Genomic DNA, 17,751 nt, shown 5'->3' with positions numbered 1-17,751 from the left:
CCTGAAAGTTTTTCCTATCTTGGATTCCAGGAGTCCACACACTTCTCAGGCCCTATTGCAGGTTTCTCTTCCTCTGCCAGGTCTCTAAATGGTGGAGAAGACCAGGGCTCTGTCCCAGGCACTCTTTACCTACACTCTCTCCCAGCTGGTCTCACCCAGTCACTGTTTTTGAATAATATCTATATTTGATAACTGCCAAACACCCATCTCAGGCCCGACCTCTTCCCTGAGCAATAGGCTTAAATAGCTAACTGCCTTCTGGACCTCCCACCTGGATGTTAAATTGGCTCCCCCAACTTAAAATAGCCAAAGTAAAACTCTTAGTTTTCTTCTACTAAAAGCTTCTACCCCATTCTTCTGCATTTTAGAAAAAATGGCACCACCTTTCAGCCAGCTGTTCAAGGTGAAAGTGTTAGCATCATCCTGAACCCTCAGACCACTCCTCCAACCCATCTTCCAGTACTTTCTGTTTTACCTTCCAAAATATCCCAAATCCCTCCATGTCCTTCCACCTCCTGGAAGTGCCACCACCTGGTCCTCCATCATCTTTCGCGTGGATGACAGCCTCCCAGCTGGTTTCCCAGCTTCCACGTCTATCTTCCACTGCAACCTATCCTCCACAGTGAAGCCAAAGCAATCTTTCTAAAACATGTTGAGGAATTAAGAAAAACAATTACATTTTCAATAGCATCAAAACGAAAAAAATAGTTAGGAACTAACGAAGAGTCTATGAAAGACTTGTACACTGAAAAGTACAAAACATTGCCAAGAGACATTAACGAAGACACGAATGGAAAGACATCCTGTGTTCATGGACTGGAAGACTTAATATCGTTAAGATGGCTACACTACACAAAGTGCTACACATTGTTCTCTGGAAACCAGGCTCTGGGGTAACACTTTTTAAATACTTACTGTGTGGCAGGCCCTATCAAATCTTCAGTGATATAATCCCTATCAAAAGCGCAATGATATTTTTTGCAGAAATAGAAAAATCCATTCTAAAATTCATATGGAGTTTTAAGGGACCCTGAATAGCCAAACAATCTTGAAAAAGAAGAGCAAAGTCGAGCAACTCACTCTTCTTGGTTTCAAAACTCACTTCAAAGCTACAGTAATCAAAACAGTGTGGTGCTGACATAAAGATTGACATACAGACCCATAGAACAGAGGACCCAGAAATAAACCCTCACATATATGGTCAAATGATTTTTATTGCCAAGATAATTCAATGGGGAATGGACAATCTTTCCAACAAATAATGCTGGGAAAACTAGGTATCCACATATGAAAGAATGCGGTTGGGCCCTTTCTTACACCACACGCAAAACTCAACTCGAAATGGACCAAAGACCTAAATGTAAAAGCTAAAACTATAAAACTTTTAAAAGAAAACATAGGGGGATATCTTCCTGTCTTTGGATTTGGCAATAATTTCTTGCATCTGACAACAAAAGCACAGGGAACCAAAGAAAAATAGATAAATCTGAACATCATCAAAGTTAAAAATTTTTATGCATCAAAGGACCTACCAACAAAATAAAAAGGCAACCCACAGAATGGGAGAAAATATTTGCAAATCATATATCTTATGAAGGATTACTATCCAGGATATAACAAAGAACTCCTAAAACTCAACAACAAAAAGACAAATAACCCAATTCAAAAATGGGCAAAGGACTTGAATAGATACCTCTCCAAAGAAGATATACAAATGTCTGATAAGCACATGAAAAGGTGCTCAACATCACTAGTCATTAGGGAATGAAGATGAAACCAAAACAGTGAGACATCGCTTGACACCCATTAGGATGGCTGTTATCAAAACCAGAAAATAGCAAGTGTTGATGAGAGTGTAGAGAAATTGGAAACCTTGTGCACTGCTGGTGAGACTGTGAAATGGTGCAGCCACTGTGGAAAACAGTATGGCCGTTCCTCAAAAAATTAAAAGTAGAATTACCATATGATCCAGCAATCCCACTTCTGGGTATGTACCGAAAAGAATTGAATGCAGCGACTTGAACAGATATTTGTACACCCACGTTCAACAGAGGCATTATTCACAATAGCCTGAAGGTGGAAGCAACCCTCTGTCCATTGGTAGATGAATGGATAAACAAACTGTGGTGAATACACAGTGGAATATTATTCAGCCTTAAAAATAAAGGAACTTATGACATACGCTACAACATGGATGAAACTTGAAGCCATTCTGTATCAAATAAGCCAGTCACAAAAGGACAAATCCTGTGTGATCCCATGGATATGACGTTCATACCTAGAATAGTCGAATTCATAGAGACAGAAAGTGGAACCGTGGTTACCAGGGGCTGGGGGAGAGGGAGAATGGAGTTGGTGTTTAAATGGATACAGCGTCAGTTTTGCAAGATGAAAAGAATTATGGCGATTCATTGCACAACACTGTGAATGTACTTAATGTCACTGTACACTTAAAAATGTTTAAAATGATAGTCTTCATACTATGCATATTTTACCACAATAAAAAAAAAAATCTGATCATGGCACACCCGTCCCCACTTCACTCCCCCAACTAAACGTCCCCCGCCCCCAGTGGCTTCTCATTGTCCTAAGGATAATATCTAAAACTCTTACCACAGCCTACAAAGCCTGGCATTGTCTGGCTCCCAGACATTTCACCAGAGGAGTTTTCTCTACTCTCTCCACTGTAGTCACACAAATCTCCCTAAAACTATCACTTGCTTCAACGACTATGCACACTGTTCTTTCAGCCCAAATTCTCTTCCCCAGGCCCCTCATCCTTCAGGTTTCTGTGTCAGTTCCACCGACGGCCGAGCTGCATGCTGTCAGGGACAAAGCAGCCAGCTGGGGTGTAGAGGGTTCTGTGAGGCCTGCCCCCAATTGGTCTGAGGCCAGAGCTGGAAGATTCCTCTGGGGCAAGTATACTGCCTCCTTCCACCAGGTCCCAGAATCCTCTCCTCACCCAGGAGAGGATGTGGAGTGCCAGTTATCACTGCTTGAGGCTCTGTCTTGGGTCTCTTAGACCTATGCAAGTGTGTGTGTGTGTGTGTGTGTGTGTGTGTGTGTGTGTGTGCGTGCGCTCATATGTGTGCATGTGTGTGTACGGGGTTGTCCCAGACTCCCAGTGCCCCACCACTTATTATCTAGGCTTTGGCCAAAGCACCCCATGGACTGGATGTTTTGTTCCTCGTCAGGCAGGGATGGCCAGAGGAGGCCCCATGTGACTTCTCTGGACAGGGCATCGGGCCCATCCTTCATTCCACGGTCCTCTCTCCTGGCTTTGGAAAATTTCTGAGCACAATATTCCGGGCGGCTCCTCTCCGAGCATGACATTGAATTATGGTTTCAAGCACAGAGGTATTTTCCTCTGCGTGAGCTTCCTTTCCCCTCTCTTCTTGCTTGATATCCATGTGGCTGGGTGTCCAAGCCTGTTGTGGGTCCCCCTCCAGCCCCCAGCAGCCTGTAAACAAGTTACGGTCCAGGCTGTGCAAGCTGAGGCCAGGAGGCTAGGGCTTCTCAGGACGGATGGGGTTTTCACGCCCTTCCTTGCTGGCCACCCTGGCACTCATGTCCCACTTGCCCAGGGCTGCCTGGGTTCCTCCATGGACCCTGTGTGGGGGGCCCGAAGGGGCAAAGTGGGTGAGAGTGTGGGGTCTGGAGTCACTTGGGCCTGGTTTGTGTTCTAGCCTCTTCCTAGTCTGTGCCCCGGCAAACTGTTCTACCTCTTTAAGCTTCCATTTCCACAGCAGTGAAATAAAGTCCTGCTCACACTCACCCATGTCACAGGACTACTGTCAGGAACGGAGAAGGTCACGCGTTTAGGTTCCTAGCCCCGTGCAGTGGCTCCTCCTCTGGGCCCCCAGCTGCGCTGGCCTCTCAGTCGGCCAAGAGGCCAGGTCTAGGCAGCCCCTGTCTCCTGCGTGGTAAAGGCACATCCCAGCTGGAAGGCCCTTGGGCCCCAATGCTGAGGGCCTGTGCAGTCCTCTCTAGGACTGGGAGCCCCAGCGACTGCAGAGACAGAGGGGTCCAAGCACAGCCCCTTCCCTTCTCCTGGTTGGTGCGCAGCAGGCAGGACGCAGACAAGGCCTAGGGGACCTCCTCTGGCGTGGGCTGCCCTCTGGCCTTGTACGGAGTGGGGCTCAGGCAGGCACACACCTCCCTCCAGCAAGCACCCACCGGGAAGAGCCAGCGGCTGACACTCAGCGCTGGGAGTCTGGCTCCAGATGGCAGCACCTAACACTTAGCCTGCGTCTCCAGGAAAAACGGGGTGGTGGTTTAGGACCCCCCCCCAAAAAAAACCTGGACCCTCTTTGGCTGAAAAAGGCAGGGCAATGGCACGTACAATGACTCTCCAGGGAAAGCTGAAGGAACAGTGTGGAGCCCCCATTGTTGGGCAGGTTTGGTGGGGGCAGGGCAGCTGGATCACAGGAACCCATGGAGGGAGTTGCATTTTTAAGGAATCCTGTGGTGATTTTTATTTTAAAATAAAAGAGTTTTGAAAGTTATACTAGTCACCTCTTTGGATTCTGATGCTGTCTTGTCAAGTCCAGGGTGTGCATTTTGGGTGCTTACAGTAAAGCAGTGCTACAGCACCCCCAGCCTGAGCAAGGCCGTCCCTGGCAGCCTGGGTGTATGAGAGCAGGGAAGAGCTGTGGCTGCGGGAAAGTGACGGACCAGGCACACACAGCAGGCTCCATCTCACATCTCCTGAGACCCTCCCCTGCAGCCTGAGGGCTTACCAGCTTCGCTCATCCATCTCCTCTCATCTCCCCCAACTCTGGGAGCTCCTGGCTGTCCCAGCCCCAGGCCTCCACTGTCTTAGATTCCTTAATTATCTGCATAGAACCACAGTGCTAGCCTTCAGACTCCACGAGGATATGCAGGCAGTAGCACCATTAGCCCATGAACGATTCCCTTCTATCTGTGGAATGAATGGATGGCCTTATTGGATGACAGGTAATGTCTCTTTCCGCAGACTGGAAGCGCTGTAAGGGAGGGGCCATATGCTTGGCCACTGCTGTGTTCCCAGCTGTGGAACGACCAGCAGTGACGCTGCAGACAGCACCACCTTTAGGTCAGTGGGTCCATTAAGTGAAATGAGCTCCGCTTGCTGGAGAGAGTCAGCCTTGGCCGAGGGAAGCGTGGGAGAGCAGGACTATTCTATTCTGCAGGTGAAGTGGGCTGCCTTTGGAAAAGACACAAAAAAGGCTCTCCGCTGCACTGACCCTGAGCAGGCTTAGCACGATGGGAATAAGGTTACCTTCTGTGCCAAGCATTTTATAAGGATCATCCTTTTCATTCTTACGATGGACCTATGACGTAGATGTGACAGTTATTCCCATTATGAGGAGGAAACAGAAGCACTGAGAGGTTAAGTGAGGGACCCAAGGTCACACAGATAGGGAGCAATGATGCCATGGCCACACTAGCCTCACAGTGCCAAGAACATTTTAAGGTGGAGAACACAAAAGGAGCAGGGGAGGGGATTTGAATGTGAGTCAGCACAGAGGGTATGGCCTGGAAAACCTGGATTTGCTCTCTTGACAAATGGTGGTCTCCGGGAGTCAGGCGACGTGGGTTCCCGTCCCAGCAAGGCCATTTTGTGTGTTACCAGTGGTTTTCCTTTTCCTGAGCCTCAGTCTCCTCATTTGTATAATGGGAGCCTGTGGGCAACCACTTTGCAGGGTCACAATGCAGGAAAGAAAGATGGATGCTTCAGGCCGACAAGAGAAGTAAAGTGCTGGGGAACTGAACTCTGAGGAGTCCAGGCCCCAGGGAGGGAAAGTGAAATGAACGTAAGTTTAGCAAAGACTGAGCTTCAAACCCCACGTGCTGTGGGGGTATCTGAGGACCAGACCATCCTCAGGGGTCCCTGCTGAGCTGCTCCCAGGAGCATTCTGGGTATGAAGGAGCATGGCAGCCCCGAGGAACACAAACCTGCCCCCAATGAACACCTAGGCCAGCACACAGACCCCATCCGTACAGGCGTATGTTTCTTTGGTTTTATTATTACAAACACACCACGGCTCTGCCGCACCCGGGCAATCCTGGGCTCTGCATGCTCTACTTACCCTCTCTCCTCTACCTGGACCGGGCCATACACAAGTGTCCAAGCCTTATGTCGGCTCGAGAAACCTTTGACAGAGCAGTTCAACTCATAGCTTATAATGACACCATTTCTCCAGCTGTGAAAGAGCTTTACAAAAACTGTGCCAGGACGCCCCATGATGCCGGACTGCTTGATTCATGTTTTGGGAGCTCCACAAACTTCTGCTCCCTTTTCCAGAGCACTTGGCATAGGCAGGAAATTCCGTGTTTGGGAGAGGTCCTTTCTGGAAGTGACTGTCAGGCAGTGACACCCAGGTCTCTGCATGTAGTGGGTTTATAGCCACGTTTAGGGGGATCCAAAAATTCAAAGTACATCTCTCCCTCCTCCCCCAACCTGCCCAAGGCTCAGATCTCATTATGGTGCAGCCCATGTACAGTGAAGTGTGATATTTGGTTTCAAAAACGTTCAGTCTCTTTGGCAAATGGCGAGAAATTGGCGAGGAGCTGCAGAAGTGCATTCTTCCTGCGGTTCTTCGCACTAGTGCTTCATCCTCTCTAGTAACCGCTGGTAGACAGGGGCTGGAAGAGAGAAGGTGGAAACGTGAAGCACAGGCAGACTTGTCCACATCTGTCTAGGACGCTGTCAGGTTCACGAGCTCGGGGGGCCACGCCGACTCCTCCTGCCATACTCTCCTGCACACAGCGGTGCTTTGTGGTTTGTGAAACTCCCTGTCGTACTCAGTGAGGTTCTGAACGGAGATTTTCTACATCTACAAGCTTGGAACCACGTCCTTGCCATGGGCTCCTGCCAAGCCCCTGTGCAATATTCCCAGGCTCCCACAAGCCAAACACTCACATCAACCCTAACAGGTCGGTACTCTCACTGTCTCTACCTTATAGAGAAGGACACTGGGGGTTCTGCATCTGACCCCAAAGGCCAGGCTTGCTTTATTACACCAGGATGTTTTTATCTATATACAGCAGATCGTAGATATGGCCTGTTTGGGGTAAGGCCCAAACAAGTCTATGGGGACTTCAAACCCAGATCAGACTTACCTAGTTTCACAGAGCTCTGGGTAGCCTGAAAGAAAACACAAGGTGTCAGGTTTTTCTAGTGAAAGTTACACCTGCACCTGCTCACGGCAATGGCTTCTCCCATCGCCACCCCTACTCAGAACAAATGTTGGGGGATGTGAAACTGCAGCCCTAAGTGATGTGCAAACCCCTGCCAAGTAGAGTTTGAAGTGGACGTGCCTGGGAGACCCCAAAGCCTGGGACTGCACAGGGGGTGGCTCTTAGTAGTAGGAGCTCAGGGCCAAGAACCTTGCTGAGGGTCATTAAGGGGACCCCTCTGTCTAAACATAAAGTGAAGTATTCCAGCTTCAGGCCCCTGGGTTAAGGACTACCTCCTGCGGCTTCCTCTCTTGAAATGCAAACCTTGTTAGGGGCCCAATATTCCCAAGGCGCTCCACCTGACCATAAGCAGCAAAGGAACCTGACCTGGGCATGGCGGGGAGCAGGAAAAGAAGCATAGAAAGAGTCAGACGTTCTGAGAAGAAGGTGGGGCTGAAGCAAGGAAGGGAGTTTCCACACACATAGCTGGTCCTTTATCCACAACCCACGCCTCCGCCCAGAAGCCCAGCGTCTCTCAGGAGGGGCCGTGATGGAAAACACAAGAGTGACTAAAGGCCCAGGCTCAGAGCAGGCCAGGCCACCATACGGCAAATTCAGGATGGGTTGCCCTCCTTGGACAGATGGATTCTGGAACAGCATCTGTTCTCACCAGCAGTGGCTTCCCCACGAACTGAGGCTCAGAGGCCTCATTTTGAAAGCCTGGGCTTTTGCCCACAAAGGAAACCGGTGCTGCTGCCTGGGTTCTTTTCTCTGAACCCCACATAGGCCAGGGCTAAGGATGCCCCAGTGGGAGTGGGGAGAAATTTCAAGAGAGCCCTGGGAGAGCAGCCAGGGAAGATAAGGGTCTGGAGAGCCCCTTCCACAGGCCCAGGAAGAGGACCGAAGGCTGCTCAGGCCAGGGGTGAAGCTAGCAGGTGTCTTACCCTGGAAAACGCAGATGCCTGCTTGAAGATTTCAAGTGCAGAGTCTGCAAGTTCGTCCCCTCGTTCCTGTGGTCTGTGGGCTGGAGATGAAAGAAAAGGCAGCTTTGATGAACTGCTAGCATGGCATTCAGAAGAGCCGTGACTGGGGGGCACTGTTGGGCTCTCTGCCTCACAGTTTCCAATCATTTTTTTTCCTTTATAACTTTCATAAGTCATGGCAGAATTTGGCCCATGGAGAGAGAGCGCAAAGAAAGGTGAATGCACAAGTGAGGAGAGAGGCTGGACTCAAGTTCAACTTTGCTGGACGTAAAAGAGCTCCTGCGAGGCACGATGCTGCAAGAGCGGTGCGTTGAACCACGTTCACCGCATCCACATGCGACAAACAGCTGGGCTGTGTCTGAGTGGGGCTAAGACGGGCAGGCCATTCAGCTAAGGGAGACCTGGCCTCGTGTTCTTGGTCTAGCGCCTCTGAAACCACAGTTCCTAATTCGCTTTCCATCAGCCACCACGATGCCATCCATGGAGGCTCAGTTCTCATGTCGCACCTTATTCTTCTTTTTGCTTACAAGAGTTTTTCTAAGGAACACCCACTGCTGTGTGTAGAGAGGGGCCAGCTGCAGAGCTGCGATCCTTCAGGGCCTTACCTGGAGGCTGCAGGACACTGGAGATGGCATAAACCACGCCATTAGTGGCCATGATGTCAGCTTCAGAGACAGGCTCCTTATTGACACACACTGCATTGTTTTTCTGGGAGAAAAAAAGGGAACAATTGTTGAACGTAGGGCATAGTTACCGCCTTCATTCAGTAAATGTTTACTGAGCTCTTCTAGGTGCCAGACCCTGTGCTACGTTGGGGATACTCTGATGAAAGGAGCAGTCCCTGCCCGCTGCGGACTTGCGGTCTGCTGGACTCATTCTAAACCCTTGTGTAGACTCAGCACGTTGTAATTTACAAGATGCTCTTTGCTGTTACTCACTTCGTCCTCACAGCAGCGTATGGTGAGAGGGCAGATATTATTGCCCCACTTAATAGAAGAGGAAACTGACACTCAAGGGAGACCAAGTGCCTCCTTGAAACTAAGCATGTGGGACAGATGGGGACAGAAGCCAGGCCTCCAGCTCTGGGGAAAGGGCTCTTTCCACTTGTCCTACTTATGATTTCTCACAGGAAGTGCACCCCGAGTAAATCTATGTCAGGTTCTCCTGAATGACCCACGTATCAGACCCAAGGGGCAAGGAGGAACTGAAGCCGGTGACAGACAGGACCCCACACCCTAATATAAGAGCTGGGAGATTCTCAGCTAACTTGCGCAAGCCAAGCAAGGCATCGCATTCCCTGCCTCCCGACATGCCTTCCCAAGCTCCAGAGAGAAACTGATGGGCACAGGGACGGCTGAAGGTCAGGAGAGAAGAGGGAGCAGAAGCAGAGCCAGCTATGCACTGGAAGAGTGGTCGCTCCACAGGCGGTCAGTGGCCTCGCTGGCACAGCCAGGGCTGGCTGGGCCGGCTGCCTGCGCTCCCTCCTCCAGGGAGGGGCCCTCTGAGCCAGCTCCAATGTGGACTGTCTATCGTCCATGTGTGGAGCAAGGGAAGGCTCACAGACAAAGCACCAGAAGAAAAGCCTCCTGGGATGGTCTGGTTCATGGTGCAGCTCAGTGAGCCCTGGATTTGTGCGTGTGTGTGTGTGTGGGGGGAGGGGATTGGGAATTGATGTCTCAAGACATATAAGTACCCGCCCACCATCTCCTTAAGGGAAGGAAGCACCTGACCAGATGCCAATCAGATACTTTATTCCACTGCAGATCTGTACATTCTTATTCATTTAACCACAATCTCATGTGATTTTCCCGAAGACCATTTTCTATTGTCTTCCTTTCTTTGGACAAAAGGGTACTCAGAGACTCAAGATGTAGCTTAAAGAGAGTGTGTGGTGTCTCATGCCATCCCAGGGGTGAGAAGTGCCCTGGAACCCTGGGGGCAGGCCACAGCCGGCCTTTTCATTTTCAGACGCACTCACCGAGCTGACTTCCAGCTTGTCGCCTTGGAGAGACTTCAGCCTCACCAGGGCCCCAATGCCTCCGCTAACCAGGATTTCGTCGCCAATGTGGTATTTCAGGAGGTTGGCAAGCTCCTTGGCATTGCCTGCAGGTTTGTGGGAAAGAAAGCAGAGTTCATCCCCAGGTTGGTAACTGGCCTCGTCAAGGAAGGCCCCGAGGAGGAGATGCAAGTGGTCGTCCCTGAGATGGAGAACTCCTTGCCCGGCTAATAAATACCCACTGGGCACCCACTGTGTGCTCAGCTGTCTGCATAACACTCAGGGGAACGAGACCCATGTCCATGGCCACGAATCTCCCCTGTGGTCAGTGGGCGGCTGGGTGAAGCACACGCTCTCTGTGAGGCTGACGAGGAGTTAATCCATACTCCTCTGTGAGCGTGACTCATGTTTCCATGAGCTAAATATTTGCTTGGAAAGCCAGGGACCTTTCCAGCATCGGCATCTGGGACATTTCATTATCAGTGTGGCTCCCGATGGCTATAACACAGTGGTGAAATATTTACACATTCTGCTCTCAAATGCATATTCTGAGACGGCTATTTCCTGAAGGGAGAACTTAAAAGAGTCAACAGCTGCACTCTGGAGGAGCTATGGAGCCGATGCGGTCAGGGCCGAGCAGGGATTCCCGCCACAACACCCCTCATCACGTCTCAGCATTCCTTCCAGCCCACGTCAGCTGCTCCGCCAACTGCGGAAAGCATCCGATTGCTCATAAAGGTGCACAGGCATTTCCCAAATTAAGTGTAGGAGGCATTTCTCCAAGCTGCCAGCTGCTCTCTTCTCCTCTCCATCAAGGCTGCCCCTCATAGTCACAGCACCAGCCAAATGGCTGGATTTCCCCAGGGCTTATGGATGGCTATTTCCAGCATCATGAAACTGAGAGCGGAGGAAGTTTTAAAGCATTTTGGAGAGTGCACTTGGTTATTGACAAATCCACATTAGTGCCCTGGGATGGAGCTACCAGGTACCACGTGGTTTCCAAATATCCACAAGCTGGAGCTGCCAAGAATTCCCCTCCTGCAGAAACCCTGTCTGGAGGTGCTGAGCCAAGCCCATCTGACATGCTGGGGCCTTCCTCTTCAGAGGTCTCTAACACCTGGAATGACCTCTACCACCTGGCCGGCCCTCCCTCCCCCAGGAGTGCTGGGGTCTAATCCTGCCTGGGGGGCCTGGGGAAGGGCGTATTTGACCAGGTTTGCCCACTCCCCTCCTCTGATCTCACAGAGTTGAAAATGAAACAGAAGCCGAGCAGGCTCAGGCCACCTGGGGAATATTTTGTTCCTGCTGGACAGAGAGAGGGTGGAAAGTTTATGTTCAGAATGAACTTCTCCCCTCTTCTCAGGAACATACGTCAGCATCGTAGACATAGGCATTCATTTAGCAATAAAGAAAATTAAACAGGACACAAGTTCAGCTCACAGCTGCCTGAACTTTCTATTCTGTTCCACAGCGGGAAGGGAAGTATAGTGTACGTGGGCCCCAAGGTTTGGCCAAGGTCCTTCTGTGATGGGTGGAAGTGTCTTTCATGGGTATCAGAACTCAACATCCCAAGCCATCCTACCTCCCCACCAGCGTAGTCGGTACTGATGGAGGACGTGTGCCCAGCACTGTGGGAAACACCTCATTTAATCCTCACAACACACTGAGCAAGGTACTGCTATCACCTTCATTTTTCTAATGGGAAAACTGAAGCTCAGAGAGGTTAAGCAACTTGCTAGAGATCACTCAGCTAGTACATGCCAGAACCAGGATTTGAACCTGCTGTCAGGGAATCCACGAGCCCAAGTTCTTGGCTACTAGATTTCCTCTCCAACATCCTCAGCTACATTTCTCAGGGCCATGACTAACTTCTTGGTAAAGCTTTTATCCTAAGGGACACTGGATGCAGGTAAATGGCTTCATCATCACTGTTCTCACAGGTCCTGAGCGGAAGCCATGTCTCAGTGAGGGGGCTGGTTGTCATCTACCTTGAACTCCTATCTGCTCTTCTCTGCCCTGTTTGGTGTCTGGGAAGGCTGACCGTTGTGAAATGTGCCTTCCAGGATCCCTCGCCCACCCTCCTGTAACCAGCTGACAGGAGGCCTGGGAGGCAGGGGGCTGAGGTAGGTGGTGGCGATGGTTCTGACAGCACGTACACAGGGATGTGGTCCTGGCTGTCTTGTGCCCCTCGTCCAGCTCTCCCTCATCCTGTCCCCTTGCCCCCATGGCCTCAGCTGGTAAAGGCTTCCCACGGTTGTTAGTCCCTGGGTGCCATCACCCTTTGCTAGTTCTTTAATTCTGCCCGCACCTCTGCCAATAGTCTCGCCACTAAATTTCTTTCAGTCAAACCTTTTGTAACACGCCAACTGTTTCCTGCTGGAACCCTAACTGTTACTTTAGAAAAGTTGAAAATGTATTTAAGTTGGTCTTTACCCAAGAGTTTGTTCAGTTCTCCCGGTGGCATGGCTTGGAAGGCTTCATCTGTGGGAGCAAAGACTGTGTAGACCCCCTCCCGGTTGAGTGTCTCCGTCAGCCCTGCAGACTGGATGGCGGCGACCAGCATGCTGTGGGTACGTACACACACAGAAAATGTCACCTGCCTGTGGGGGCTGCTACTTTCCCACATACACCTCACCACTGCAGGCAGGTAGAATCCACACCACTAGCATTACCTGCGCCCCCTACAATGCACAAAACAGGATGATCCCAGTGTGTCTCTTTTCTCGATAAATGCTAAGCTCAGTTAAATGGCCAGAAGTCAGAGGCCAGAGCGGGGAGGAGGAAGAGACAGGCCAGTGGCATGGCTGACCCAGGGGCTGGCTGAGTCACTCTGCGCTGGGGATGTAATTCCGGGGAGGGCAGAGGCTCTCATGCAGGTAGCTGAACTCAGTGAGAGGAAATATTCAATGACACAGCAACCCGTGGTGGGCTGTGAAAAAGTCAGAAATGGAGAGGGCGGGTAAGAAAAGTGACCCAGGGAGCCAAAAAGGAGTGGTAAGGAATCTTCAGGTGCAGTGAGTAGAGATACTGCACAGCGCCAGGGTCACAGACACTCAAAACCAGGTGTCCTCGGCTCACTTGGGACTTTAAAATGAGAGCGTGGTGACTTCCTTGTTTTCGTATTAAAAGTGCAGTTCCCTCCCTGTTCCCCATGGGTGAGGATGACACTCCCAGAAGTAGCCCTCCCTCTCAGCTTAGGCTTTCCAGGACCCTCATCCTTTCCACATCCCAAGCCTGGAAGGTCAGCCCAGCATGCTACTGACCCCCCGAGAGAGGGGAACTGGACAAATAGCTGAGTCCTGAGTCCCAGCATGACCACTTGGCAGAAGCCCCGCCCTGGGATGGGGCGAGTTACCTGAAGCGATTGTCCCCCTTCAGGACATCCATGACAGTCCCCATCGGGGGGGTCAGCACCCGGTCCATGGTGAACAGGGTCCCGTACCTGCCCCTCTTGTCATGGGCGGCAATACAGCTGTTCTCAATGCACAGGCTCTGTGCAAAAGGGGGGCAGAGAGAGGCCAGGTTACCGCCCCAAGCACAAGCCCCCTGGTTTGTGCTGATGTCTTCATCCACAAACAGCAGTGAATACTGGGGTGGGTTTCCAAGACTAGGATAAAATGATGTGTTTTCTCCAGGAAAGAAAAAAAAAATGGTGTCCCTGAAGGAAAGAAGGGCCATAGGGGACCCAGTAAAGTGACACAGAGGCCCCGTAATGAAAATATCATGTTACATGTGAGGTCCATTTTCAAAGATCAAATAAACAGACTGAGCCTATTGACTGAGTGATTGAACAGATGGCAGCCACCTTTGGTCACATGGTGCCACCTGGTCTCAAGCAAGGGCTATGCCATGCTGTGTTTCCCACCTGCTTCTCCAGGGTTTGGGTTCGAAGAGAGAAGACACAGGATAATAGAGAAGAGAACCCTTGAAACAAGGAGGGCTTTGCTTCAGTTTGGGGGGGCTTCTCCTCACATAAGCGAAGAAGGATTCAGATCTCCAGCCCTCTGCCCGTTGTTCATTGCTCTGAGTTCAAGGTGGACGGCTGCCTATCCAGCCAGGTCAGACAGGTGAGTGGTTCATTCCCAAAGGCCTCCAGAAAAGGAAGTTCTAATCCTTCTGCAGGATCCTCTTTGGATCCTGAGACATCAGATATACTTCCCAGAAATTCCTTCCTTGTTAGAAACCAGCTCTCAGACAAACTCCTAATTATTGGGGACTATTTTTTTTTTTTTTTTTGACACTAATACAGCTTTCAGTTTTAGAGCTGAGACAAAGGAGAATGTTTTAGGGCCCAGAACTTACATTACGATAAACAAAAACTCTCAGCTTTTTGCCGCCCAAAGTGTCCAGGGTCTGTCCATGGTACAGATTCTTGGAGGCCAGCTGGTCTTTAATCATGTGATTCCTAAGCAAATTCTTCATCCGGGCGTCAATGTGAGGGGTTCCATCTGCAAGAGAAGGTGCGGTCGGTCCAGAGGCGTGCTCTGGAAATGAAGAGAAGGAAACACAAACGCAGCGAGAAGCCCGGCCCTCCTTGGCTTTGGAAACGGAGATTGAGAAATCAAGTGAGGCGGCAATATTCTTTAACATCTGGCATCTTCTGCGAATTAAAAAAAAATCACGAAAGATCCGGATAATCGAGGGGGTTTGGAGTTTGCCCTAAGAAGGAGGGGAAGGCACAGACACAACTTGGCCCCCTTCTCCACCTTCCCGTGACCACGGCTCAGCTGGATCCTCACTGATCGCCTATGGCCCTGGCGACTGACCCTGCAAATAAAAAGGCAGGAGACTGCTGTGCTCTCCAGACAGCGCAGACTCTTAAATTCTGAGGATCAGAGCCCCAAATGCTCTCTCTGCTCTGCCAAACGAAGGAGCAGCGCCTCTGAAGTTCCTGGTGAAATCACATCTGCTTTCACTTGAGCTGGGTGGGAGCATAACATCCCGCAGGGTGCTATAAATCAGGAGAGGTGCTGTGGAGGTGACAGCGGTGGGGCAGCTGCCCCCAGGGACCAGCTCACAGGGATGCCTCCCCCACCTTACCTTTGAAGACGGAATTCAGGGGGGCCAGGAGCGTTAATCTCTCGTTTCCAGAGAGATGAGTGCTGAGGCCTGCTTGTTTGAAAAGGTCAATGGCGGTGGAAACATCAGACTCTGCAGCCAACTCAAATAGCGTCTTGGCTACAAGGAAGGAGAAAGTGGGTTCAAAAGTTAATAGTGCTGTTTTCATTTATCCTTTGTCCTCCCCAGAACATGACATCCATCAGCAGGAATGTCACCTTGTGAGCCAACAACCCCTCTACACACTGCCGGGGCACTGTGGGTCCGTGTCCATCAGGGGATGGTCGCCCCTCTCACTGGTCAGGGAAGGGAGGTGAGGCTCAGCTGGGCAGAAGTCAGCCTCTGCCCCAGGCCCTGGTCAGGGCACCATCTAATGCTGGGGAGGAAGGCAGCACTGTGGGTCCTGGCTTCCGAGCAGCAGATAACACCAGTGGCCACACCCATGGAAAGTGCTTTCTTCTGGTTTGGTTTTTCCTAGGAAATTTCTTCACTCATGGGCAGTAGACCTCCCTGGAATTCCAGAATGGGGCTAGGACACAAGCCCAAAACTGTTCAGTCATTTCTTGGGGGGATGCTTGGGGACTAGAGGAAACGACAGCTGTCAGGTCAGCAAATGGTCCTCTGTGCCTAAGCGGAGCAGGCGGATGTTCTGAAGGGGCTTCTGTGATTGAGCCGTTCCCTCCCCAGTCACCTTCAATGGCTCTCCACGGCCTCTAAGATGATGTCTGGACTCCCATGCCTGCCTCTCAAGATTCTTGTCTGGCCGCAACCCACCGACTGCCCAGGCCTCTCCTGAGAGGCGGTAAGCTGGGTGCAGGAAGGGCAGTGGCCCCGAAGATCCCTGAATTCCTCCGGCCCCGCCACCATGGACAGCAGAGGGGACAGTGGGCCTGGCAGACCAAGGCCCCCGAGGCTGGCCTACCCGAGTCTGGGATGAGCAGCTCATCAATGAAGTGCATCACGCCGTTGGTGGCCAGGACGTCTTTATTGGAGATGATGGGCTTCCCGTTGATGGTGAGCATGTCCCCGCTGCAGCCCACCTCCAGCGTGGTGCCCTGCAGGGTCTCCACAGACAGCCCCCCGACAATGGCCTCGGCACACATGGCCGACTTCAGGATGTGGTTGTTCAGCAGGTCTGGGGCCCGAACAGAACACAGGGCAGTCAGTGCCGCTCGGGCTGACCTCAGGGGCTGCCTGGCACCCTGCCCAGGGCTGTGCGGACTCTGTGCTCTCCAGGGCTGACCTTCAGACGAGGCTGGGGCACCACTCAGCCCAGACCCTCTTCTCCTACTGTCTGCTGTCTCTCTAAAGCTAGCCAGGGCTCGGCAGTCAGACTCCTGAGTTCGAATCCCAGCTCAGCCACTTATCAGCTGTGGTACGTTGGGCAAGTCATTTAGCCTCTTAGGGTCTCAACTTCCTCATCAATCAAGTGGAAATAAGCACAGCATTCACCTCCTAGGGCTGGTGTCAGGATGGCATGAAACTCGGAATGTGAACCACCCAGCACAATGCCTGACAACAGGGTAAACGCCCAACAAACGTTAGCAGTTAGCGTAACACCTGAATTTCAGGGGGAATTCTCTTATTAGTACCTGAACTTTAGGGATAAGGGGAAAATTCAAACGATTTTACCCTGGGACTTTTTATCCACTGACTTTTATAAAAATGTGAAATGTAGGTGGAAAAGATGGAAACTGGAGTGAATGAGGTTTTGAATTATTTGTGTCCTTGGTTTTTGTTCGTTTTACCCAAAGGTGTCTGAGTCACCACGACCTGTGGTAGGGGTTGAGGATACTGAGCAGTGAGACATGGTTTTGCCAACCCTTCCACCACACTCCTAAATCATAAATATAATCATTTATTTACTTGTCCTGCTTTGAGGACCAGACAGGCTGGAGGCCCCGAGGGAGCTGCGCGGAGCAGACAGGGGACCGTGCCCCAGCCCCAGCCCGGCACAGCAGATTCCCGGAGTGCTGCTCACCAAGGTCACCGAGGCCCTTTGCCTTACATTCTCACCGCAGAGGCGAGTTTCAATTTGTCCTGAGTGTGGGAACCAAAACCACAGTGTCACGGACAGCAGGAAGCTCTGAGGCCCTGCAGAGGCACCCGCTCCTGCAGGAGCACCCAGGGCCTGGAACGCCCAGCGGGGGGTGGGGGGAGACAGGGCAGCTCGGCAGCAAAGGGAGTGAGTGAGACCTTGGGGCTTTCGCTCCTCTGGAACAGAAACTGCAGGCTAGGGTGAGGTAGGGGTGGCCGGCCAGGCCACCGGTAGGGCTAGCAGGGCCAGGGCTGGAAGCCACTCTTCAGACAGGGCACACCAGCCCGGGGCTGCTACTCGCCTGTCTGCCAACCCGCTGGTAACAACACGAGACCGTGGGGTGGACTCATGGCCCGCTGCCTTCCAGCTGCCAGCCAGGCCGCACACAGAGGCCTCTTGCTTTGAGCAAACGCGTTACTGAGTAGGAAAAGGCAGATGTTCAAAAGCGATAAGTTAGGGGTGGTTTTTTTCCCTTCCACTTTATAATAAGGAGGTCTGATCTGCACGATAAAAAT

The 17,751-nt window shown here is 51.4% G+C and overlaps 1 protein-coding gene across 2 annotated transcripts in view; it reads right to left on the bottom strand.

The window, feature by feature from the left end:
* Nucleotides 1-5,980: 5,980 nt before the first annotated feature.
* TGFBI (transforming growth factor beta induced) overlaps nt 5,981-17,751 on the bottom strand; it is a 32,082-nt gene continuing 20,311 nt past the window's right edge. The window contains exons 8-17 of one of the 2 annotated variants that reach the window (XM_033096825.1): nt 16,121-16,333; nt 15,181-15,318; nt 14,443-14,588; nt 13,496-13,632; nt 12,574-12,704; nt 10,123-10,247; nt 8,750-8,852; nt 8,106-8,185; nt 7,105-7,129; nt 5,981-6,627 (exon numbers count right to left, since the gene is read on the bottom strand). In XM_033096825.1, the coding sequence (XP_032952716.1) occupies nt 6,587-6,627; nt 7,105-7,129; nt 8,106-8,185; nt 8,750-8,852; nt 10,123-10,247; nt 12,574-12,704; nt 13,496-13,632; nt 14,443-14,588; nt 15,181-15,318; nt 16,121-16,333 (1,139 nt within the window). In that variant the 3' untranslated portion in view covers nt 5,981-6,586. The remainder of the gene's footprint in view (nt 6,628-7,104; nt 7,130-8,105; nt 8,186-8,749; nt 8,853-10,122; nt 10,248-12,573; nt 12,705-13,495; nt 13,633-14,442; nt 14,589-15,180; nt 15,319-16,120; nt 16,334-17,751) is intronic. The other variant, XM_033096826.1, reaches the window with a different exon arrangement.

Source organism: Rhinolophus ferrumequinum, chromosome 24 (assembly GCF_004115265.2).
Source record: "Rhinolophus ferrumequinum isolate MPI-CBG mRhiFer1 chromosome 24, mRhiFer1_v1.p, whole genome shotgun sequence".
NCBI lineage: Eukaryota > Metazoa > Chordata > Mammalia > Chiroptera > Rhinolophidae > Rhinolophus > Rhinolophus ferrumequinum.
The sequence above is the reverse complement of the archived record's forward strand: the minus strand, read 5'-3'. Positions and strand labels throughout refer to the sequence as shown.